Here is a 23499-nt window from a genome sequence, read left to right as displayed (position 1 = left end):
CACAGAGGTACCACCCCATGCACCTGTGTCCCTCCACATCCGTGGTGGGCAGACAGCCCAGCAGCTCCTGGAGCCCTGGCCATGTGAGTAGTTTGTGGTTCAGTTTTTAAATCATGATAAAATACCCAGATCATGAAAGCGTTATTTTTTTATTTAAATTTATTTTACTTTTGATGATGTTTACATAGTTGAGATGGATTTATGCCCACATGGACCACCAATCAGGGTGGGAAAGGTCACGGAATGGGGAAAGTGGGTAAAACAGTTGCTTCCAATTTCTTTTGTTTCCTGCCTCTGGGAGAGAGGGGAGAGGGCTGCTTCCAGCAGCTTAACCGGGGAGGGTGGGACAGCCGTCCAGTGTCATCCCAGGGGCCCTGACGTGGAGCCTGATCAAGGGGACTGCCTAAGTGGCTGTGGTACCTCTGAGATGCTGTTGGTTTCATTGCTCCAAGGTTGAGGAAATCCTTCCAAGTCCACTGGCTGACCTCGTCCTCCTGAGTCTCCACTCGTTGTCCAAGCTTGTCCAGGAGAGCTGTCCGATTTGTTGTGCCCTCTACGGTTGTAGACGTTCCTCTGCAGGCTTCAATGAACTGACTGGCATGTCCCCCGTGTGCATCTGGGCATGCTGTCCACTGCACAGGCCTCAGCTACCGTGGTGACCCAGGTCTGACCTGCATGCCACGATCCTGACATTCTCCCCGAGGTTGGAGTTCTGAGTCTGGTGATCTAGTTGGGAGGTCGCCAAAGGAACCTTGCCAGAAGTGACCCCAACATGACTCCTGTGTACCAGCCAGTGCAGGCTTTGTCACCCACATCAACCTACACACACACTGGTGCTTGCAGTCTCCTTGTCAGTTCCGTCTCCAGTCCCATCTATGCAAACCAGTGGGTGTTGCGTGCCAGCCTGGGTGTCCCCTCAGCTCCCCAACCAGGCCTGCTCCCAGCCGCATTTTGTGTGTGCCAAAGGTTGCTCTGACCCAGCTTGGCACAGCCCCTCCTCTGCTTCTGCAGCCTGGCCTGGCCCAGCCTGCCCCCAGTCCCAATTCTCACTGGTGGGTGCTTCAGCCTAGTCCTGTCCAGCCTGTCTCCATCCCTGGCTTTCATGCAAACTGGTAGGTGTGATAGCTTAGCCCAGCACCCCATCCTGGCTCCTGTGCGTGCCAGTGCGCTATGGTTTGGTCTGGTCCTGCCTGGTTTGTTGCCCCAAACCTACCTATACACCTGCCAACAAGTGGAGCAGCCTTGTCCCATCTGACCAACACCCAGCCCTGACTCACATGCTTACAGCAGGAGCTATGGCCCACCAGGGGAGTTCCCCAAGTTCTACCACACCCACTGAGGCATGTCTTCAAGTGCTATGCCCTTACCTGGCAGTCTGCCCCCCCAGTCTCAGCCTTTGTGTGTGCTGGTAGATGTTGTGGTCTGGCCTGGCCCACACCCAATTCTTGGGTGCTGCAGCCTGGACCAGCCTGGCGTATTCCCAACCCTAGCACTCATGTGTGTTGGTGGGTGCCATGGTCATGCCCAGTTTGGCCTGTCACCAACCTCAACTCTCAGGCATACCAGTTAGTTGCCCACAGAGCACACATACCCCCTATAGAGTCAGCCCCCAAACCCAGTTCTTTCACGTGCTGGTTAGTGTCATGGCCCAGCCTAATGGGACCCGTGCCCTGTTCCAACTCTCACTGTCAGTGGTCTAGGTACTGTGAGCTAGCCCTGCCAGGCTGGTCCCCTAGTCTAGCTTTCACATGCATTGGTGCGTGGTCAGTACCAACTAACCCAGCTCAGGTCTTTCATGTCAGTGGGTGCATTGGTCTGACACCAAAAGATTCTGCAGTTTCCCTCCTCAAACCACCTGCTCTCAGCGCCCTCAGTTCCCTGCAAGCGCAGCAGCCTGGCTGGTGGAAGGCCTCTAGAAGTCACTCCTCACCTGCCAATGTTCTTCCTCAGCAGTCCTCACTCCCACACATCCAAATGCCTCCTTCCCAAAGGCAACGACGGCCCTGTCACCGGCAAGCGTGTGGTCCTTGCGTCTGGCTGCGGCATGCCAGCTCAGGGCCCTGCCTGCCGTCCTGGGCCTTGCACATTTGAATATTGGTGCCAAGAGCTGGTCTCCAGCATTCCAGTGTCTGACCCCAAATGTCTTAAAAAGAGAACTCCGCTGGCATACTGGTTAACCCCAATTTAGCATTAACCAGGCCCAGGATGCCAGCGAACTGTAGGCTGCTTTCCTCCTGGTACAAGGCAACCCAGCTGCCTTTAAAGCTGAGGGTATTTATTTTTAACTGGAAAGTCAGATTCACAGAGAGCGTGAGACAAAAAGGATTTCCATCCATTGGCTCACTCCTCAAGTGGCCGCAACGGCCGGAGCCGAGAGTTTCTTCCGGGTCTCCCACACGGGTGCAGGGTCCCAAGGCTTTGGGCCGTCCTCGACTGCTTTCCCAGGATATGAGCAGGGAGCTGGATGAGAAGCGGAACAGCCGGGATTAGAACCGGCGCCCATATGGGATCCCAGCGCGTGCAAGGCGAGGACTCTGGCTGCTAGGCCACCGCCTTAGACTTCATTTTTTCAGAACAACTGCAGTTGAGAATAATTACACTCTGGGCGGACCCCCCTGGGAACAGGAGAGCATCGCACTCCGTCGGCGGCCCGAGAGCTGCTTCCCACATCCGGCCTCTCGTTCCCACATCCAGCTCCTCTGCTCCACTTCCGGCCTCTCTCTCCCCACGTTCGACCTCTCTTGCCCCACTTCCGGGCTCTCTCTCCCCACGTCTGTCCTCTCTGTGCCCCACTTCCGGGTTCTCCGCCCCAGGCCTCGTGACGTGCCGCCCAGTCCCGTCCGGTCCCGGCGAGGCCGAGATGGCGGGCAGTAGGATGCTGCCCGACCCTGTGGGGACGCATCCCGGCAGCGGCCGGCTCCCGGGGTCCCTGCTGGGCAACGGCACGGGTAGGTGGGCTGCTCGCGGCGGCGTGACCGGGCGGAGCGTCCCGGGAGAGCCCGGCCGTCCAGCAGGCCGAGTACGGACTGCCGGCCCGCCCCGAGCGGAGCATGGCGGGGGCGTGGCCAGGCGGTGTGGGCGGGGCGTGGTGTCCGGGCCAGGAGGGCAGGTGTTCCGGAGGGAGGGGCTCTGCTCAGGGAGGCGCAGCCCCCGCCCCCTCCGTGCAGGGCCCCAGCAGCCAGGGCGGCCCTGGGCTGTCTCGGGGCACGTGGCCTGTCCTCGGGTAGATCTGGGTGGCAGTGCCGGCCACCGGCTCCCTTGGACTCAGTTCCTGTGACCGACGTGCGCTGGCACGTCCCAGCCCTGTCCCCTGGGCGCCCTTTGTTTGGACCGCGCGTGGACAGGCACACCTGGCATGGAGGGAGGGGACTCCGTGCTGGGGCTTATCTACGGGCCACCGTCAGTGTGCCCCTGTGCTCCCGAGTCTGGAGGAGCCGGGTGCCTCTGGCCTTGGCCAGGGAGGTGGTGCTGGCCCCACGTGTGTGCCCACAGCAGTGTGCAGGCCCTCCTGGGCTCGCTGCTGGAGGTGTGGAAGGGGCCGCAGTCCCCGAACAGGGACACACTGGAACAGAGGGCGCTGCAGGGCTGTGTAGGGGGGACGGAACCTCAAGGCCTGGTCGTGGGCGACAGGAGGCTGTGCGCTCATGTCCTGCCTGGAGAAAGCTTGCAGGTGGGGGCGGGGCCCTGGCAGCACCCCTGAGCCCATCCGTGCAGGCAGTCATGCTTCCTGGCCCGGCACACAGTGCCATCCTGGGGTCCCTGCACTCTCCCTCACCCACCTCCCCACTCAACTGGCTTTTCCAGCCCCTACTGGTCCCACCCACCCCCTCTGCCATGACGCCCCCAGGGCAGAGATGGACACACGGGGACCCTTGGGTGAGTGCCTGCCCAGCCCCTTCCTGCAGCTCTGGGTCCTGGGCCACCTGCCAGCTGACAGGACTGGAGTAACTGAGACCCAGGTGGTCTCAGCTGGGGAGCCATACACTTGGGGTGTTCTTGTCTTTTCTGCTTGGCCAGCCTAGCCTTGGGTGGAAACCAGGGCAGGCCGGTCCCTCAGGACCATAATGTCCCCAGGAGTGCCTGGGACTGCATTTCCAGGAGCTTTTCCCCCAGTCAGTCGGTGTCCTGCAGTGAGTGCTGGTGGAGATCAGGTGGTGGGAGGAGTCCTGGCAGCAGGTGCGGGTGCGCCGCGCATGGGCCCTGGAGGGAGAGCGGGGCTGCACTGCCCTCCACACTGCTTCCTGGCTGGGATGCAGCCCAGGAGCGTGTCCACATGGCTGACAGTGAGCAGCAGCTGGGCAGCCAGGCATGGCCTCACTGCTCGTGTTGGGAAGCTGCAGAGCCACAGGCACCATGCCCCTGCCCCAGCTATGGCTTGGTGTCATGCGTGGAGCACGTGCTGGTATTGCGGGAGAGGGCGAGACGCAGTGTGTGTGTCCCCTGCAGGCCAAGCAGTGCGAGGCTTGCTCCACATCCTGTGAGCTGTGCCAGCACTCAGAGTGTTCCCGCTGTAAGGAGCACCCCCAACATGGAGTGTGGCTTGGCAGCCTCCCCCGAATCCACAGGCTGCTGACCCTTCAAGCGCCGCCCGTGACTGCCTGCTGACTCCCCCACTCACTCAGGTAGATGTGTGGGCGGCCTGTGGGACTGGCCGAACTGCGGCATGTGCTCCAGGCTCCCTCTGTGTCCAGAGGGGAGGTGAGCTGCTCAAGACCTGCTGGGTCCTTCTGTTCTCCCTCAAAGTGGAGGCAGATGTTAGAGTGAGTGAGTGACACAGGCCTGGGGCAGGTGGGGCTGCCAGCTCACAGCCAGCACGCTGGGCGGGTGTTGGAGTGGAGCCGTGTGGTCACCTGACGGGCGCCCTGTGCTGCCAGCCCAGCGTGCGTGTCAGTGCCGGCACCTTGTCCCTGTGGCCACCCGGGCTGAGTGCGCTGTTGGGGATGGCCAGTCCCGCGGTCCTGCCAGCTCTGCCCTGGTGCCCAGGCTGTGCCCAGGGACCTGGGGGAGGGGAAGACAGCTGTGCAGTGACCACGAGCTGGCCTGTGCCCCACGGTGTGATGGCAGAGCGAGGCCCTCCCTCCGTGGGTGTGTGTTGCATGGGGAGCGGACTCGGCCTCCTCAGTCCCTGGGATGAACCATTGGCACTTGTTTTGATTTTTTGCATTTATGGTGTAACTCACAGGATCCAGGAGTTATCTGTATCAGTGTACAGTCATTAAAACCCCAAATCTCCACTCTGCTTGCACACATGCCCAGGCCCCCTGCTGCCCACTCACGCGCCGTCCCCCTGTGTTGCGGGCAGGCCAGTGGGCTGCGCGTGCGGGATGCCGTGGCGGCTGAGCAGGCTGCTGAGCCGCGCCACCTCTGAGGTCAGTTCTGTGTGGGCCTGCGAGGGTGTGCAGAAGGGGCGGTCAGGCCCCTGGCCAGGGGAGGTGGGGGCAAGGCCTCCCCCCCACAGCCCCCTACCATCCTGCACTGCTCCAGGGTCTCCAGCGCCAGGCCCTGGGGGCGTCCTTCCTGCTGCCTGGGCTCCTCACTCCCCGGAGTGCCCAGGTACCCAGCATCCTCAAATATCACCCTCAACAGCTTCTCACGGCCCTGAGGAGGAAGAGGAGGAGGATGGGGCATGTGCCCGAGTCCACAGGAGGGGGAGAAAGGAGCACCCCTCACTCACCTGGGGTGTGATGAGGCCATCAGCCAGGTCCTGTTCCACCTTGTCCCAGCGCCGCTGCAAGGCCTCAGGCAGGGCTGGGTACACTGCCCACAGAGCGGGACTTGGGCCTCAGGCCTCACCCGGGCTCCACCAGGCCCACTATCCCCGCCCCGCCCCCCTGCCCTTACCTAGCAGGGCGTGCGGGTGGCAGGCCAGGGGCGTCTCAAAGGTCAGTGCGTACATGCAGGTGCTGGGCTCGGACACGTGGGCCAGCCGATGGCTTTTCCCGCAGGTAAGCTCCACCTGGCGGGGAGGGCGTTGGAGGACCGTGGGCAGACGCCCTGCCCTGCCCCCCGCCTGGTCCCCGGCCCACCTTGCTCTGCCGGCTGCGGCCACGGCAGGAGTCTCCATCCCGCATCCACATGCCCACGAAGGTGTTGTTGACGATCTCCCACTCATGCCACACGCTGGGGAGGAGAGCGCGTGAGGCGGGGCCTCAGGCATGGGGCCACCCCGCCAGCACCTGTGCTCACCCGAGGACCCCGCTGTAGGCGTTCCAGCGGAAGGTCTGTTCATGCTGCGTCACGTTGTGGAACGGGCAGAGCTCGTACTTGTACCTGGGGGCAGGCCGCTGTCAGGGAGACCCTGCCCCAGCCCCCCCGCGCCGCCCCAGCCCGCCCGGCACTCACGTGGACTCCACCAGGCTGAAGCACTTGCCGGAGAGCTGGGAGAAGTGCCTGGGCCCTGGGGAGTGGGGGAGGCTGCTGTGAGCCCGAGGTGCAAGAGCCCCATGGGAGCACCCCACACCAGGCTGCCACGCTAAGGGACTGCCTCATTGAGGCCCAAGACAGCGGGGAATGCAACTGACGTCACGTGGGGGTGCAGCGTGGCCCCGTGGGCATCCCCACTCCCTGTGCTTCGGCCCTAGACCCAGCAGAGTCCCAGATGGGGCTGTGGGCTCCTGGTGCACAGTGGAGGGGTGAGCCAGCTCATGCAGCATGTCTCTCCTTTCAAATCTCTTTGCTAAAAGATTCATGAAAGGCAGAGTTCACTTCCCAAGTGGCCACAACAGCTGGGGCAGGGCTGCTCAGAAGCCAGGAGCTTCCTCCATCTGCTGCTTTCCCAGGCCGCCAGTAGGGCCTGCTGCACCGTGGCCCCAGCCCCTCAAACCTGAAAAGTAAGCGGGGATGGGAGACAGCACCCCAGGAAGTCCACACCCAGGAAAACGGCCTCTGAAGAGAGGGGTCAGACAGCCCCTTGGAAAGGGGAGGGAGATGTGAGGGGGCGGCAAGGGGACCGCCTTGGCAAGGTGCTATGGGGCAGGTCAAAATAGTGTTTGTTGTAAATGTTGCTCTTGCTTCCTTCAAAGAAAATATCACCACCCACTACCTCAACTCCCCGAATGTCGGGAAGGGCTAGGTAAAGCCAGCCCGGAACACCAACCATGTATGCCACGCCCAGAATTATACTTGAATCTCATGTTCCACAGTTCTACACAGCCCACATTGACACAACAGTTACAGAATATAAGAAACAGGGTTGTGGGGAGGGTGAGCTGCGGTGCCCCATTTGGGTGCAGGTTCGTGTCCCAGCTGCTCCACATCCCTCCAGTGCCTTGCTAACAGCCTGCCTGGGAAAGCACTGGAGGAGGGGACCCATCCTCAGAGCCCTGCACCCAGGGGAGAGCGGGATGAAGTTTTTGGCTGTAGACTGGACAGCTCTGGCTGTGCTGGCCATCTACGGGCTAGATCAGTCTCTGTCCTGCCCGCCAGTAAGCCCTCTCAGGAATTGTGACTTTCACACATTGAGGGCCAGACCTGACTGCTGACTTTAGCCAAGCCCAGGCCCGGCCCTGGCAGCCATTCAGACAGGCAGATTTACAGAGAGAAAGCAACACGTCCGCTGGTTCACTCCCCAAGTGGCCACAAAAGCTGGAGTTGAGCTCATCAGGAACTTCTCCCGGTCTCCCACGTGGGTGCAGGGTCCCAAGGCTTTGGGCCGTCCTCGACTGCTTTCCCAGGCCACAAGCAGGGAGCTGGATGGGAAGCAGGGCTGCCGGGATACTAGATTGTGCCAGGCCCTTTCCGCCTTGAAAATAAAAAAGCATGGAATCAAAATATATCGCCCCCAAATCAAGACAGACGGGCAGAACATATTTGAAAAAAGCTAACAATGCTCCTCAGCCAGACACCCCCGTGAGGTGTGCCTGCCGGTCCGAGGCCTCGTGGCTGCTGCGTGGGGTGCGGCCAAAGAGCCCCCCGAGAATCTCCTGCCGAGTGTCAGGGCAGCACGGGCCTGGGCCCACTGCATTACTAGCACCAGTGGGTCGGGAAGAAGTCCCAACATGAATAAAAAGTAGAGTGGGGCAGTGGAATAGCAGGTTAACCCTCCATCTGCAGGATCCCATATGGGCACTGGTTCAAATCCCAGCTGCTTCACTTCCATCCAGCTCCCTGCTTGTGGCCTGAGCAAGGGGTGAAGTTTGGCTCAGGTTTTTGGGCCCCCGCCTGGCCCCCGCCTGGCCCCCGCCTGGCCCCGCCGCGCCGTTAGAGCCATCTGGGGAATGAAAACCAGTGGATCTTGTCTCTTCTCTTTCTGTAAAATCCACCTTTCAGATGGAAAGAAACACATCTTAGAAACAGGAGCAGGCAGGAAGCCAGCACCGCAGACGGGAGCTGAAGCTGAGAAATGTGTAAGAGGAAACGCCAAGAGGCCTTCTTAGCAGGCAGGGTGCAGGCCAGCTCGCATCGACGGGACCAGAAGAGGCTGGCACACCCTGGGGTGGTGGGCGGGTGGACTTTCTCCCAAGGACCACACCACACCACACCGAGTGAGGCCCTAACCCGGCCCCTGTGAGGGAGGGGACAGCATGGCGCCGTTCACACCGTGGGAGGAGTACCCACAGCGGGGGAGGGCTGACCGGCCGGCAGGGACAGCTGCTGCGTGGGGCTGCCCACCCCACACGCCCGTACTGGCTCTGCTTCCGAGCCAGCTTCCGCTGACGCCCAAGGGAGACACTTTCTCCGCCCCCTTCGCTTGCACTCTGCTTTTCAGACACTGCCATGGTGCAGACGGCGCCTCGGCACCACTGTTCTGAGCTCTGTGCACGCTGAAGTGGAACGGTTAGCAAGGAAAGGCTGAACCTAGGGCGTCCAAGTCGGAGAGCAGCACGTACAGCTCACTTGTTGCGGGGAGACGGCCCTGCGCGTGGACAGCAGCGAGCGTGGTGTCCACCCAACAGCACAGGGAGCTCTGGGGAGGCTGGGGCCGGCCCTACGCGAGGATGCTGCTGCTACTCACGGCAGAGGCAGCCAGGCCTGGAGACCAGACCAGCAGGTGGAAGTGTAGGCACAGCCGGGGATCTCACTCAACACCAGCATCCCATATGGGCGCAGGTTCACGTCCCGGCAGCTCCACTTCCCATCCAGCTCCCTGCTTGTGGCCTGGGAAAGCAGTTGAGGACGGCCCAAGGCCTTGGGACCCTGCACCTGCGTGGGAGACCTAGAGGGAGTTCCTGGCTCCTGGCTTTGGATCAGCACAGCACCAGCTGTTGCGTTCACTTGAGGAGTGAGCCATTGGATGGAAGATCTCCCTCTCTGTCTCTCTGTATATCTGACTTTCCAATAAAAATAATTTAAAAAAAAAAATCAAAGATGAAGCAAAACCAACACCACATTATCAGTGAAACTGTTGGACGTGTGTGGACAATGGGATGCCGGACCGACATTGCACCAGCAGTGTCGGGGTTCGCTTCAGTAAGACTGATGGGATGATGATTCCTTATGAAGGACTACACTATTGTAACAAAGTGGGGAAAATCTGGCAGGAGGGGTGGGAGTTTGAGGAGGAATCCCAGCCTATATGAAATTGTACTACATAGTCCAAAATTAAAAAAAAAAACAAAAACACAGCACTAAGAGCCTGAAGAGTGAGGGGCCCCCGGGGAGCGGGCGATGGTAGGACCCCCGCAGGGCCTTCAAAGGCTCAGGCAGGTTGGGGCTGCCACCCCGACGCCGGGACCGACAGGGGCACCATCCAAGTCCCCGCTGCTCCACTTGCCATCCAGCGCCCTCTAGTGGGGACCCAGACGGGCTGCAGCCTCCCGCCCCGCCCCGCCCTCTGGGGAACCAAGCAGCAGATGGAGCTTTCCGGGTTCCCTTTCTCAAACACACACATGAAAGCTTGCCCTTCCTCCACCCTCCCTCACACAGGGACTTGGGGACCCGGGCCCCGCTGCAGCCGACCTGCCTTGGGTGAGCACAGGCCAGTCCCCCAGCGTCCCAAGAACCCTTGCTTAATCATTGGTTGGCTTTGGCCACTCCCGGCCACCAGGTCCATGGGATGGCCTGGCAGAGGACACAGCCGGGCCACCTGGGACGGAGAGCCCCATGGAACTCTCCGATACCCCTCTAAAGGGCGGAAGAACCAGCCACTTCCAGAGCCGGGAGGACCAGCTGCCGCCCCGGGTCCCACTGGGCAGCAGCAGCAGCAGCAGCTCTGCTCGGCAGGCCTGTGCTGGCTGCCTGCGCCTGGCCTGCGCCTGGCCTGGGAAAGCTGTGCAGGACGGGCCACATGCATGGGTCCTGCCAGCCCCAGGGAGAGCAGGAGGAGGCTCCTGGCTCCTCCTGGCCTGTCACTGGCTGTTGCAGCCGTCTGCAGATGCAAGACCTCTAACATGCACCTTAAACACCTTGTGAACTGCTGAGAGGAAACGCCAGCGTCGTTTCCAGAGATCTCCACCAAGGCCCAGCTCCACGGGACCGTGAGCACAGCACAGAAGTGACTCCTACAACCCATTTTGTCATTTTTCCAAAAACTGAATTGCTTGAAAGGCAGAGTTACTGAGACCTGCCGTAAGAAAGAACAGTCCCTGAGGGCCACAGCAGCCAGAGCTGCGTCAGGAGAGGCCAGGAGCTCCACCAGGTCTCCCACGCGGGCAGCAGGGAGCCAGGTCTAAGTTGAGCAGCTGGGACTCAACCAGCACCTACATGGGTGATGCGTGTAGCAGCTTAACCCACTGTGCCACAACGCTGAGGGGGAGGAAACAGATACCGCCCATCCCAAAGACGCAGGTGTGGATGGGCTGGAGTCAGCAGTCAGGGGCTCCCTGCACGGCTGCAGTGACAGCGGCCACTCCGTGGCCCAGGCAGTGGCACCAGAAGGCCTTGTCGAGACTTCTGTGGGGTTGGGCTGGCTGTGCTCACCCTGGGGGCCACCTCTGCCCCCTCAACTCAGTCCCCCGCCCCTGCCCCACACCCTGCTGCTGCCTGTGGCCTGTCCTCTGAGGACCTCTCTCTCTCCAGTTCTTGGAGGTAAAACAAAAAACCCACAGCCCCACGTTGTCCACAGCCCACGGCTGCCCATAGCGTCACACTCCCCACAGCCCCATGCTGCCCGCAGCCCACAGCTCTGGCTGAGCCCTGTCCTGGTGGAGTATGTGGGGAAGTCTACCTCAAAAAGTTTGCGCCTAAAGCACGTGACATAGCCAACTGCACTGGCTCTGCTTATAGTCGTAAAACGTGTGCAAAAAAAAAACAGGGCCCAGCATGATAGCGTAGCGGTTAAAGTCCTTGCCTTGAACGCCTGGGATCCCATATGGGCGCCGGTTCTAATCCCGGAAGCTCCACTTCCCATCCAGCTCCCTTCCTGTGACCTGGGAAAGCAGTTGAGGACGGCCCAAAGCCTTGGGACCCTGCACCCGTGTGGGAGATCTGGAAGAAGCTCCTGGCTCCTGGCTCCAGATCAGCTCAGCTCTGGCCATTGTGGTCACTTGAGGAGTGAATCATCGGACGGAAGATCTTCCTCTGTTTCTCCTCCTGTCTGTATATCTGACTTTCCAATAAAAAAAAGTAAACCTTAAAAAAAAAAAAAGCCACCTGAAGGACACGCCAAAGGTGGGTGTCCGAGTGCCAGTGCCCCTCCACTTCCATGGGGGCATCAGAGGCAGCCCTGGCCCCCGTGCTGGGCTGGCACCGCACAGCGCCCGAGGGTGAGCTGGCAGAGGGAACGCCATCACGTCCATGCAAACATGACCTTTGTATGCATGGTTTTGTCTATGTATTTGTTAAAACTATTTTAAAAGGTGCAGAAGGCAAGGGCACCCCAAGGACATGGGGAAGCAGCTGACAGGGCCGGGCAGTGGCGTGGTAGGCCAGGTCACTGGCAGTCCCCCAAAGCCCTGGGTCCAGCCATGGCTGCTCTGCATCTGTTTAGCAACTTCAGGGAGGTTCTGTGGACTCAACTTTTTTTCTTTTCTTTTCTTTTTTTTTTTTAAGATTAGGTTTATTTATTTTTATTGGAAAGGCAGATTTTCACAGATGAGAGACAGAGAGGAAGATCTTCTATCTGCTGGTTCACTCCCCAAGCGGCCACAATAGCCAGAGTTGAGCCGATCCGGAGCCAGGAGCCAGAAGCCTCCTCCGGGTCTCTCCACAGGTGCAGGGTCCCAAGGCTCTGGCCGTCCTCGACTGCTTTTCCAGGCCACAAGCAGGGAGCTGGATGGGGAGTGGAGCAGTCAGGACATGAATTGGCGCCCACATGGGTTCCTGGCATGAGCAAGGCGTGGAGTTAGCCACTAGGCCTTTGTGCCAGGCCCTCTGCTTTTCTAAGATTTGCTTATTTACTCAAGGGGCCAGCAGGGCAGTGCGGCAAGTTAGTCCTCTACCTGAGGCTCCAGCATCCCGTAAGGGCACCAGTTCATGTCCCGGCTGCCCCACTTCTGACCCAGCTCCCATCTTGTGGCCTGGGAAAACAGCAGAGGATCACCCAAGTGCTTGGCCCCCACACTCATACGAGAGGCCCGAAAGAAGTTCCAGGCCTCACACTGGCCCAGCTGCAGCCATTCAGGCCACCTGAGGAGTGAACACATTGATGGAAGCTCTTTCTATCTTAAAAAAATAAAAAGATTGACTTGAAAGCGGAGCAGCCGGAACGCCAGCACCACAGGCCTCAGCTCACACCAACCCCGCTCACTGCTCATGCGCCTTGGGGAGCAGAGAAGGCCATGGCCTTGGGCCCCGTCACCTGCACGGGAGACCTGATGGAATGTCGGCCGGCCTCAGCTTGGCCCTCCTTCGGCCCCTGAGGGAGAAGCCGAAGGTGGAGCCCCCTCCTTTCCTGTTCCACTCCTTCTAAGCAAGCAAATCTTTAAAAGCAACTCTCAGAATGGGGGGGAATCACAGAGCCCATCTCCGAGGACTGGTTAGCTTCCAAAGGTGGAACGAACAAGTGACGACAGCTCAGCCCCAAGCCAGACGAACCGCGGGGAACCTAGAGCGAACCAGCCCAGGCCAAGACGCCCCCATCTTTGGGCACTGCCAGCGGCCGACAACCATGGGGGACGGCCCACTGCACACTGCAGAGTCTGTGGCGGCCCAGAGGATGGCCAGCGCCAGTGGGGAGGCCACGTGGGAGGTGGACACCCTGCCTGCTGGTCCACTCCCCGCTGCCATTCCCAGTAAAGCAGACAGCGAGCTGAGCAGCCTCACTGCGGACTGGCGCTCCGCTCCGGGGCAGTGGTCAGACAGGCCTCACCCAGCGGCATTCACATGCGCAGGGCAGCTCCCTGCAGGGGTGGCAGCACCCCTCTGGCACCACCGAGGACAGAAGACACCTCTGACAAGAGCCACCGAGCACCAGTGTAAGCAGAGGCACCTATTCGGTCAGGCCAGGACCCAGTGACCTGCAGAGGCAGACAGCACCTAAAAGGAGCAGGATGGACGCATGTGCAGCTGGGCAGCAAACTGCAGAGGCCTGCAGGGTGCCGGGAGCCAGCTAGGGGACACTCGAAGCCCACATCCCACCGGGTCCTACTTGGCCTCACCACAACTTAGCACCCGCCCTGGGCGCCGAGGAAGTGAGTTGATGGGTGCTCTTCCTCTGCCCCCTGCTCAACACACCAGAGTCAAGTCCCAAGTCCTCCAAGGAGTTTGGGATGGTAACAGCAGCCAGCAGCCATGCGTCCCACCACATGATCCAGGCTTCCGGCTGACAGCGACTCCCCCAGAGAACCAACGCCGGCGGAGCAGCTGGGCCACAGACCGGGCAGGGAGCAGGACACACAGAACTGGCGACTCTGGGCAGGACTCCTCCAAAAGGCGACACCAGTTTTCAAAGTCAGGAGAGGGGGCGCCGGCACCCCAACAACGCAGGCTATGCCTCTGCAGTGATGACGGCATCCCATATGGACGCCGGTTCCAATCCCAGCGGCCCCGCTTCCCATCCAGCTCCCCGCTTGTGGCCTGGGAAAGCAGTCAAGAACAACCCAAAGCCTTGGGACCGTGCACCCGTGTGGGAGACCCGGAAGAGCTTCTGGCTTCAGATCAGCTCAGTCCGTTGTGGCCATCTAGGAAGTGAACTAGGGGATAGGAGAACTTTCTGTCTCTCCAACAAAAATAAGTAAATCTAAAAACAGAACAAAGCCTGGTGGGGGAGGGGTACAGCCCTGGGTCGTGCACAGTCCAGGGTAGGCCCCCTGGCTCCCACCTCACCCTGAACCTGGTCTTCTCTGCTCATTCTGCCTTTCAAGTAAGTGCAGACAGATGGGCCGCCCCGGCACAAACCCCACAGCTTTCCTGCCCCACATGTGCAGGCACACGGCCGCCGGCCCCGCACTCACCGGACACGGGCGAGGGCTCCCGCTTGGGCTGCAGGCGGCTGGTCTGGGGCAGGAACGGGTTGTTGAGCCTGCGGGCCGGGACCATGTCAGCGGGGAAGGGGAGCCCCGACCCTCCATCCCATTCCGGCCATCCCCGCCTTCCCTGCCCTTCTCACCATCCCGACCATCCCGGTCCGCCATCCTCGTCTTCCCGGCCCCGACATCCCGGCCATCCCGCTCTTCCCACCATCCCGCTATCCCCACCATCCCGGCCCCGACATTCCGGCCATCCCCACCATCCCGACCATCCCGGCCCCGCCATCCCCGCCTTCCCGGACATCCCCGCCATCCCGATATCCCAATCATCCCGACCATCCCGGCCCCGCCATCCCCACCTTCCCGGCCATCCCCACCATCCCGATATCCCGACCATCCCGACCATCCCGGCCCCGCCGCGCACCCGAACGTGTTGGGCTCCTCCACCACCTTCATCTTCAAGGCGGCAGCCGGCGCGGGCCCTGCGGGGACAGGCGTGAGGCCGAGGCCGAGGCCGCGGCGGGCGGGGTCCGGGGTCGGGGTCGGCCGCCACACTCACCGCGCGCCGCCAGCCCGAGCAGCAGCAGCAGCCCCACGGGCGCCGCCATCGCCCCACGTCTGCGTGCGTCACGCGGGCGCCGGCGCGGAAGGGGCGACACCGTGCGTCACGCGGGCGCCGGCGCAGCGGTGACGTGTCCGGCGGTCGAGCCCCCCGCTCCCGCCATGGGCCGCCGCAGGGCCGCGCGACGACCGGGGCCGGAGATCGCCCGCCCTCGGCGGGCCCCGGGCCGCGCCCTGGAGGCCTTCGCTGAGGAGGTGGACGCGGCGCTGCCTGGTGCGTGGGGGCGATGGCGGGTCGGAGGCTCCGCCGAAGCCCGGGCCTGACCCTTGTCTCTCCCGCTGCAGCGTCCCTGGGGGCCGAGGCCGCCGCCCGCCCGCCGTCCTGCGTGCTGGCCATGTGGGAGCTGGGCCACTGCGACCCCCGGCGCTGCACCGGCCGCAAGCTGGCCCGCCTGGGCGTGGTGCGCTGCCTGCGCCTGGGACACAGGTTCGGAGGCCTGGTGCTCAGCCCCCTGGGCACCCAGCTCGTGTCCCCCGCAGACAGGTAGGTGCCCGGGTCGCCCGCCGGGGAGAGCCGTCCTAGGACACCGTCCGGCAGGCCCTCCGCCGTCCCCCACCATCTCTCCACTGTCCCCCTGCCGCCCTTCCACTGTCCCCACCATCCCTCCACTGTCCTCCACAGGCAGCTCGTGGCTCAGGCTGGGGTCGCCGTCATTGACTGCTCCTGGGGCCGACTGGACGAGACGCCTTTTGAAAAGATGCGGGGTGGCCACGTGCGGCTGTTGCCCTACTTGGTGGCCGCCAACCCCGTTAACTACGGCCGGCCCTGCAAGCTGTCCTGCGTGGAGGCCCTGGCTGCCACTCTCTGCATCGTGGGTTGGTCTGAGGGTCCTGTGTGCCCGCCTTCTGGTCTGCTGTACACCAGGGGCTCAGCGTGGCCCCCACTGTGAAAGCTCTGCCCCTCAGGACGGGTGTGAGCAAGCCCTGCTCACCCTTGGAAGTCACCACCTCCGGGTCCATGTGGGGACAGGCCAAGCCTGGGCCCGCTAGTCTCCACTGTGGAGAGGGCCAGGAGGCTGCAGGGGGAGGCACCCAGCACCCACACCCCAGGGGGAACTCTGAGCCATATCTCCTGCACCCTCAGGCCTCGCTGATGTGGCCAGCATTATACTGCGCAAGTTCAAGTGGGGTGAGGGCTTCCTGGACCTGAACCGGCAGCTCTTGGAGATGTATGCGGCCTGCAGCTCCCCCAAACAGGTGCAGCAGGCCGAGCAGGAGTTCCTGGCCAGCACCCAGCACTCGCCAGAGGAGGAGCTCGGTGAGGCCGCGGGGTGGGGCTCGGGCCGCGGGGTGGCAGCCCCAGAGCTGTTCCTGTCCCAGCTTAGAGGCTGTCTCTCCCTTCCCCCCCCCCCCCGTCACTCCAGACCCCTTCGACGTGGACTCAGGGCGGGAGTTTGCCAACCCCAACAGGCCTGTGACCAGTGCCCGGTAGGTGCCCAACTTCAGCCCCTGCTGCTTGGGGGGAGCTCTAGGCAGGGCTGCCTGGAACCCCCAGGGATGACCCTTGGGGCACCTCCCCTTGGCAGGCTGTCTGCCAGCAAGGACACGGACACAGACACCCATGCCAACACAAGCGACAGCGATCAGGCTGAGGACCAGGTGCCTGGCACCGAGGACAGGGAGGGCGGCAGCAGCTGCTCAGAGGATGAGCGCCCTGCCGACGAGGGCCCTGTCCGAGGACACAGAGGCACCGAGGGCTCGGGGGACGAGCACCCTGCCGACGAGGGCCCTGCACAAGGACACAGAGGCACCGAGGGCTCGGGGGACGAGCACCCTGCCGACGAGGGCCCTGTCCGAGGACACAGAGGCACCGAGGGCTCGGGGGACGAGCACCCTGCCGACGAGGGCCCTGCACAAGGACACAGAGGCAGCACAGACTGAGACTGCGGTGTGTGTATTTGTGGGGCGGCTCATGCGGGGCGGGATGGGGTGGGCTCTGGCACAGCCCCCTACTTGAATGAAGCTGCAGACTTGGCGAACACAGCAGCCTCTGCTTTCATGCCGGCTCCTGGGAGGGGTGGGACCCATCCCCGGCCAGAAAGGCTGGCAGACCAGAAACGTCACAGGGTGTGGGGGGAGCAGGGCCAATGCTTGTACTGCATGGGGCTCGGGGCTCACAGGTTCATGGCACACGTGAAAAACAGCCTGGGTGGGCCACAGCACTCAGACGGCCGGGGGCGGGGGCGGCAGGGGGCGGCCAGAGGGGCTCAGGGATCTGCCTCCATGCACTTCTCCATTTCCTTCAGTCTCCTCACAAAGTCCTGGGCCTCCTTGTTGGCGCGGCCCTCCAGCATCCTGAGCGCAGATCGCACTGTGGGGCGGGCGGGTGTGTGGGCAGGAGGCAGCCGGGCACGCCTGGCCACCACACTGCACCCACCACCCAATGCGCTCACCTTGGGCTCTGGGCCGGCGCAGCTGCAGGGTGACAGGCTGCACGGCCTTGGCAGCGGTGCCCACCTGGGGCCTGGCAATGCCACTGACGCAGCCCAGGGCCAGGGCAGCCTCCCCCGCGAAGTCATTGGTGGACAGCCAGTCGTGGTCCATTACGGTGAACAGCACGCAAGCCCCGCGCTGACGGCATGCCTCTGCGGGCACAGAGCTGCGGGCCGGGATGGTCACGTGGGGGTCACGCGGGTGCCACTCGGCCTGTGGGCCGGGGTACAAGACAGAGCAGGGACTCACAAATGGAAGAGCTCCTCGTACACGGGGTGCAGTGTCCTCGCCTTCACCTGCGTCTTCTGGCTGCGGACCATTGGGAACAGGTGCGGCGGGCCCAGCTCCACGATGACGAAGGGGTCGCTGAGGCCTAGGGGGCACAGCTGTGAGCCCTCAGGCGCCCCACCTCTGTCCTGCGTATAGCCGCCCCGGAGCCCACTCACCGTTGGCATCCAGGGGCAGCAGGTCAGCCGCGTGCAGCACTTCCACTGCCAGCCGCTGCTCAGCTGCCTCGTAGTGGCAGCGGACGCTCAGGCGGCCGAACCGGTTCTGCTCCAGGGACCTCTGCAGAGAGAGCAGTCAGTGTGGCCGCCAGGCCCTGCGTGCGCCACAAGCCCAGGCCAGCCTGCCCTACCTGCTTGAGCTTGTCCAGGTAGAACTGCTCGATGCACTCGCGAGTGGAGCACCTATGCAGCCGCAGCTCCTCCTCCAGCCTCTGCAGGGGCAGCACGGAGGGCGCCTGGCTGCCAGCCCCGCCCCGCCCGTGTCTGCCCCGCCCCCGCCACGCAGGCCTCACCTTGTAGCTCCCGTCCCTCAGGCTCTCCAGTGGCAGGCCCTGGCCCTCGGCATGGAAAAACCCAACCAGAGCCTGGGGCGGGGCAGCACAAGTGAGCATGGACTCCTGGCTGCAGCCCCAGGAGCCAGCGGAGCAGCCCAGCCCTGCCACCTGCACCTGCCACCGGCCCCAGCAGACTGACCTCCAAGGTGAAGTGGAAGCGGCCATAGAAGTCAGCAGAGACGTCACGGTTCGCTCCCAAAGCCTGTAGGATCGCCTGCAACAGCAGCTCCCAGAGGGCCTCCAGCACCCTGCGGGACCCAGCCTCAGACCAGCCCAGCACCCTGCGGGACCCAGCCTCAGACCAGCCCAGCACCCTGCGGGACCCAGCCTCAGACCAGCAACCTGTGGGAACCCAGCCCAGCCCAGCCCAGCACCCACCCCTGCCCCTGGCCGCACCTGCCCAGACTCTCCTTCACCAGGGAGGCGTTCAGCAGGGCCAGCTTCTCGTCCAGGTACTTCAGGAGCGGAGCCACAGCCTATGGGAGTCCCCAGGGCAGCGTCAGCCCGGGCCCCACCCGCTCCCAGCACACCATCTTCTCCCCGTCCCTGGCCCAGGCCTCACCTCCTCGTTCTGAATGGAGTCAGGCGACAGGCTGATGTGCTGCATGTACTTCCTGATGTCACCGACCATCTGCTGGGGCAGGCAGCACTCAGCACCCAGGGGTAGTGTCCACACTCAGTCCCAGGCCAGGCCACCTCTACCTACCTTGGAGGTCAGGTGTGCCGTCACGGTGTGAGCGTCCCGCTGCAGGTCGTCATCCAGGGCCGACATGCAGCTGAGCAGGGAGCGGGGGAGCCCACCCTCGGCGCCCTCAGGCCACGCCAAGCCCCCCAGCGCCTGCCGAGCGGCCTTGCGCACCAGCTCCACGTCGTTGAGCACCACACACAACTGCAGTGACCAGGGGGGCAAGGCATGAATCAGGAGGCCCGGACTGGGGCCTGCCTAGCCCACCTGCCCGTGCACCCCGGCTGGCCAGCGCTCACTGGCTCACTCACCGCCTCGCCAGCTCCCTGCTGGGCATCCGCCTTCTTCCGCAGCAGCGCCGTGTACAGCAGGGTAGCCTCACACACGTCCTGTGGGGCAGGCACCGGGCAGAGGTGTGTGGACCTGGCCATGCTGCTCCCAGGCCATGCCCCGCCCCGCTCTGCAGCTGACCTGGCTGAGCTGCAGGCCCAGTGCCTGGGCCTGGCCGGGGTCTGGCCATGCCAGGCGGGCCCAGAGCTCCTGGATGTGGCCCAAGCAGAGGCTCGCGGTGGCAGCCGAGCTGCTGTGCTTGGAGGCAGCGTCCACAGGCTCCAGCTGCGGCAGGGCCAGGAGAGAGTAGCCAGTGTCACAGGGCCCTGGACAAGCCCCGCTGACCTCAGGCCGGAGCCCTCACTCACCGTGTCCATTTCTACAGCTGCCTGAAGGCGCCACTTGGCCTGGTCCCGCAGCACCTGCAGCCAGAGCTTGATGGCTGGCAGGAATGGGACGTGGATGCCAGCCAGGGCCAGGGAGCGGCTGTCCCTGTGGGGGCAGAGGTGGGAGTACATTCAGATGTGCCCTCCAGCCCCAGGCTGGGATGCCAAGGCCTGAGGAGTGTGGGTCACGCACCGGCCAGGGATGCTGCTCCAAAGGCGTTGAGTGTCCGCCAGGGTCAGGTAGAGCTCAAAGAGCCCCGAGGCCACGTCCAGGGTCATCTTGGGGCCCAGCTCCTCCGTCAGCACCCAGGCCTCCTCAGCCATCTGCCCCACAGGGTGGCATGAGGCCAGCAGCGGCCAGGAGTCCTGGGCGGCCCCCCTCCCCCAGCCCCACACGCCCCCTCACCAGACGCTCCAGCTGCCGGAAGGTGAGGGTGAAGAAGTCTACCTTGAGGCTGCTGTGGAGGGCACGTCTCAGCTGCGGGTGGCCCGCCCACCCAGACCCCAGGACCCTGGGCACTGGCGGGGGAGCTGGCCCACCTGAGGAAAAGGCCGGCGTAGATGCCATAGCAGGACTGCAGGTCCGCGTAGACGGTGTCGGCCAGCTGGATCAGCCCGGCCAGGCGCTGCGGCCCCGGCTGCAAGGAAGGCCCTGCTGCAGACACGGCTGGCGCCCTGACTCCGCCCGCCCGCCCGTCCCGGCCTCACCTGCTCCCGGGGGCTCCGGGCACTCAGCAGTCTGTCGTACCAGTCGCGGTTGCCCCTCTGCGGTGAAAGGCAGAGACGGGGCGGAGGCTGAGCCGCACACAGTGGGGGCAGAAGAGGGGGGGGACTGCGGGACCGCCCGGACCTCCCTGCACACCTTCAGAGCCGCCGCAATGTCCATGCTCAGCTCCGTCTCGAATGGGCAGATCTCAAAGGACGGCTGGAACAGCTGCAGCTTGTCCAGGCACCTGAGGACAGCAGGCAGTAGGAAGGCTGCCCGCCGCCCGGGGACCGCGCCGCGCACCGCCATGCACCGCGCACCGCCACGCACTTGAGCAGCAGCTCCAGGCGGTAGACGGCCGTGCTGTTGGTGGCCGGGAAGTAGTCTCGGAGCTGACGCAGCAGCCGCAGCGCGAACTCGGAGAAGGCGGAGAAGCTGTCGGCCAGGCTCTCCTCCTGAAGGCAGCACGTTCAGGCCCTCCCTCAGCCCCGTATGCACTGCACCTGCTGGCCCCCAGCCTACCCCAGGAGGCCCACAGCCACTGTCCCCAGGGGACCAGCGCCTGTCCTCCCCGCAGGCCGTCGGCCAGCCCCACCTGCTCCTGAGGCAGCGACGCCGCCTCCTCCCAGTGCGCCTGCATGTCCTCCAGCAGCCCCAGCAGGTAGCCATAGTCCAGCGTGCGCGTCTGGTGGTGTCGGCTGCTGACCTGCCAGTGCCTGGGGGAGGAGCCAAGGCGAGTTCGCTCCTGGCCCCACCCACTGTCAGGCGGCCCCGCCCACTGCCAGGCGGCCCCGCCCACTCACAGCACGGCCAGCTGCAGGGCCGACAGGTTGCTCTGCGCCCCGTGGAGGCAGAGGACGGTGGTCCCTGGCCCGCTGAGCTCGCCGCGCCAGCTGCTGGAGTCGGGCTGGGGAGGCAGCGGGGCGTGGGTGGAGGCGGGAGCCCCGGCACCCCAGGCCCCAGCGGGTCGCCACTACCTGCTCGGCGCGGTGCTCGTAGCGCAGCACGCGGCTGAGCAGCAGCAGGTAGGACAGGAAGCCGAAGCGGCCGCGCCGGCTCATCTCTGTGTCCCTCTGCAAGGAGAGCCGCCGGTCACCAGCGGCCCAGCCGGGGCCGGGCTGTGGGAGGCGGTGGGGCCCTGGGCGGCCCACCTGAGTGGTGACCAGCTTGAGGACCAGATGGCAGTCCCCCTGCACACGGGAGGCACTGGGGCGCGGTTCCAGCTTGAACCAGCGGTCGACGCCGGCCACGGGCACGTCCTGGGGGGCGGGGAGGGCCAGGTCAGGCCACTGTCCTTGCAGAGCCCGCTCCGGGGGCCTAAAGGACAGCAGTGGGGGCTCGGTGGCAGCCCAGGGAGGCCCGGCGAAGCCGCACGCTCACCCTAACGGGGATGTTGAGGCAGCCCAGGAAGTCGTCGGTGTGGTCCTCGCCGGATCCCGCCGTCCCGTTGGCGCGGGCCGACTTAACAATCTGCTTCAAGTACCTGGGCAGGGGGAACAGGGCAGGGTGTGGGCCACAGGCCCTGGGCACCACCACCCGCTGGGCCTGTCCACTCCCGCCCGTACCTGCTCATGCCCTTCAGGCCAATGACCTCGTTGAGCTTCCTGCAGGCTTCAGCCAGAGACACGTCATCATCGTGGTCCCTGGAGGCAGGGGACAGGTCAGCCTCGTCTGCAGCCCAACACACAGCCCTGCTCCCCACACCACAGAGGCCTGGATCCCCGCTCCGCAGGGTACGGCTGGTACCAGATGTCCAGGTGTAGCTGGTCCGTGCGCACGTCCTGGATCTCACTGGGGTGGGGGTCGAGGACATCCATGAGGGGTTGGATGGGAGGCGGTCAGGCCCGGCCCCGTCCCACCTGCATGCCCTCCTTCAGGGGGGCTGGCCCTTACAAGAGGAAGTGCTCCTTCCACTCGGGGTTCAGCGTGCTGCTCTTGACCTCCGTGACCTGGATGCACTTGGCAGGCAGGGGCACTCCACGCCGGCTGCTCTTGCGGAGGCTGAAGCGTTGCTCCTTGTGCCCGCTGGGCTGGCGTGGGGTGCCCGAGGCAGGCAGGATCCCCAACATGCAGTAGGGGTCGCTGAACCCTGTGGTGCAGCAAACACTGAGCTCGCAGCACGCCTGGGCCCCTGCACGGCCGGCCTGGCTCCCCCAGCAGCTCACCATTGGGGTCCTTGGCCAGGAGGTTCTTGGCACGCAAGACGGAGACTTTGAGAGCATACGTGGGGTCCTGTGGGCAGAGGGGCCCAGCACAGATGCAGCAGAGCCCACCCTGAGCCCCTGCCCAGGAGCCCGGTGGCCTCACCTTGGCCTTTTTCACCCGCCCAATGGCTTCAGCATGCTCCTCAGGGCTGGTGCCGAACACCTGGAGAAGCAAGGCAGGTGGCAGGGGCCCAGCAACCACTGTCCTGGGGACCTTGGGCACAGCCCCTCCTGGGATGCCCAGGCTTAGGGAGCGGCCTGGGGCAGGGCCATGGAGCATACCTGCTGCAGGTAGCCCAGGAGGGCCGCCTCGTCGTCCACCTGCTCAGGGCCCATGGTACCTGCTCGGTAGAGGACCGTGTACAGTGCTTCTTCGTACAGCATCTCAACCTGTGGCAGAAATGGGGCAGCTCTGGCCCTAGCCCGGGCACTTGGGGTCACGCTGACCGCTTCCAGTGTGGCCCCATTGCAGCCACCCATCTGCCTCCCTCCAGCCCCCCATCCTAGAACCTCCTCCTGGGTCAGGGGTCTCAGGCCACGGTTGGAGTCCACAGGCTCTGCGGGGGCTGGAGAGCCACTGCGCAGGAGGACCTGTGGGGACAGGGGTGAGTCTGGGTGGGGCCAGGGTATGGGCAGGGGCACCCCCAGAGGAGGGCAGGGGCTTCCTCACCTCGGGGCATGGCAGGCCCTGCCGACCCTCCCCCTTTTTCAGGAGAAGGCGCATCTGGGCAAAGAACTCCACACCGTCCCCGGGTTTCCTGGAAGAAGGACCTGGTCAGCGAGGGCCCACCTGGCCTACGTAAGCAGCATGAGGCTCAGGCTTGCTACTCCCTCCCAGCCCCTGGCACACACCAGGCACCCGTGCCCGCCTCCGGCATGTCAGCATTGCTGTCTGGTTCCTGTTCTGTCCGGCGGCGGAAGGACGGGCAGACTTGTACCTGCCTCAGCACACTGCTCTTGATCTCCAACAGAGTGGACATGGTGGCCACCTGGGGGGAGAACACATGT

General features: G+C 63.8%; 3 protein-coding genes across 4 annotated transcripts; 1 reads left to right on the top strand and 2 right to left on the bottom strand.

Annotated features, from left to right (window-relative positions):
* Window positions 1-5257: 5257 nt before the first annotated feature.
* Window positions 5258-14898, bottom strand: GNPTG (N-acetylglucosamine-1-phosphate transferase subunit gamma). The gene is made up of 10 exons (XM_004596806.2): window positions 14845-14898; window positions 14710-14767; window positions 14271-14338; window positions 6343-6397; window positions 6187-6270; window positions 6027-6120; window positions 5842-5956; window positions 5675-5757; window positions 5467-5598; window positions 5258-5386 (listed from the first exon to the last, which is right to left on the bottom strand). The coding sequence occupies exons 1-10, from the start codon at window positions 14891-14893 to the stop codon at window positions 5273-5275; spliced, it is 852 nt and encodes a 283-aa protein (XP_004596863.2). The 5' UTR covers window positions 14894-14898; the 3' UTR covers window positions 5258-5272.
* A 31-nt stretch (window positions 14899-14929) lies between these two features.
* TSR3 (TSR3 ribosome maturation factor) lies at window positions 14930-16787 on the top strand. The gene is made up of 6 exons (XM_058681054.1): window positions 14930-15120; window positions 15192-15390; window positions 15529-15722; window positions 15991-16164; window positions 16271-16334; window positions 16433-16787. Exons 1-6 carry the CDS (start codon window positions 15009-15011, stop codon window positions 16785-16787), a joined length of 1098 nt encoding a protein of 365 aa, XP_058537037.1. The 5' UTR covers window positions 14930-15008.
* Window positions 16788-17063: 276 nt separating this feature from the next.
* Window positions 17064-23499, bottom strand: BAIAP3 (BAI1 associated protein 3). Of its 2 annotated transcripts, none has more exons than XM_058680378.1 (33): window positions 23344-23499; window positions 23162-23249; window positions 23002-23082; window positions 22774-22881; window positions 22595-22654; window positions 22453-22519; window positions 22181-22376; window positions 22034-22078; window positions 21853-21930; window positions 21668-21770; window positions 21439-21546; window positions 21265-21360; window positions 21091-21194; window positions 20883-21003; window positions 20618-20742; window positions 20444-20534; window positions 20290-20346; window positions 20122-20219; window positions 19988-20039; window positions 19775-19905; window positions 19564-19687; window positions 19337-19480; window positions 19177-19254; window positions 18887-19069; window positions 18743-18811; window positions 18577-18656; window positions 18320-18428; window positions 18139-18210; window positions 17977-18057; window positions 17786-17906; window positions 17589-17712; window positions 17300-17505; window positions 17064-17217 (listed from the first exon to the last, which is right to left on the bottom strand). In XM_058680378.1, exons 1-33 carry the CDS (start codon window positions 23469-23471, stop codon window positions 17114-17116), a joined length of 3432 nt encoding a protein of 1143 aa, XP_058536361.1. In that variant the 5' UTR covers window positions 23472-23499; the 3' UTR covers window positions 17064-17113. The 2 variants fall into 2 exon arrangements, with proteins under 2 accessions (XP_058536361.1, XP_058536363.1); XM_058680380.1 differs by having other exon boundaries at window positions 19988-20036.

This window comes from Ochotona princeps, chromosome 24, assembly GCF_030435755.1.
Source record: "Ochotona princeps isolate mOchPri1 chromosome 24, mOchPri1.hap1, whole genome shotgun sequence".
Taxonomy (NCBI): domain Eukaryota; kingdom Metazoa; phylum Chordata; class Mammalia; order Lagomorpha; family Ochotonidae; genus Ochotona; species Ochotona princeps.
This window is presented reverse-complemented; position numbering and strand designations above follow the sequence as displayed.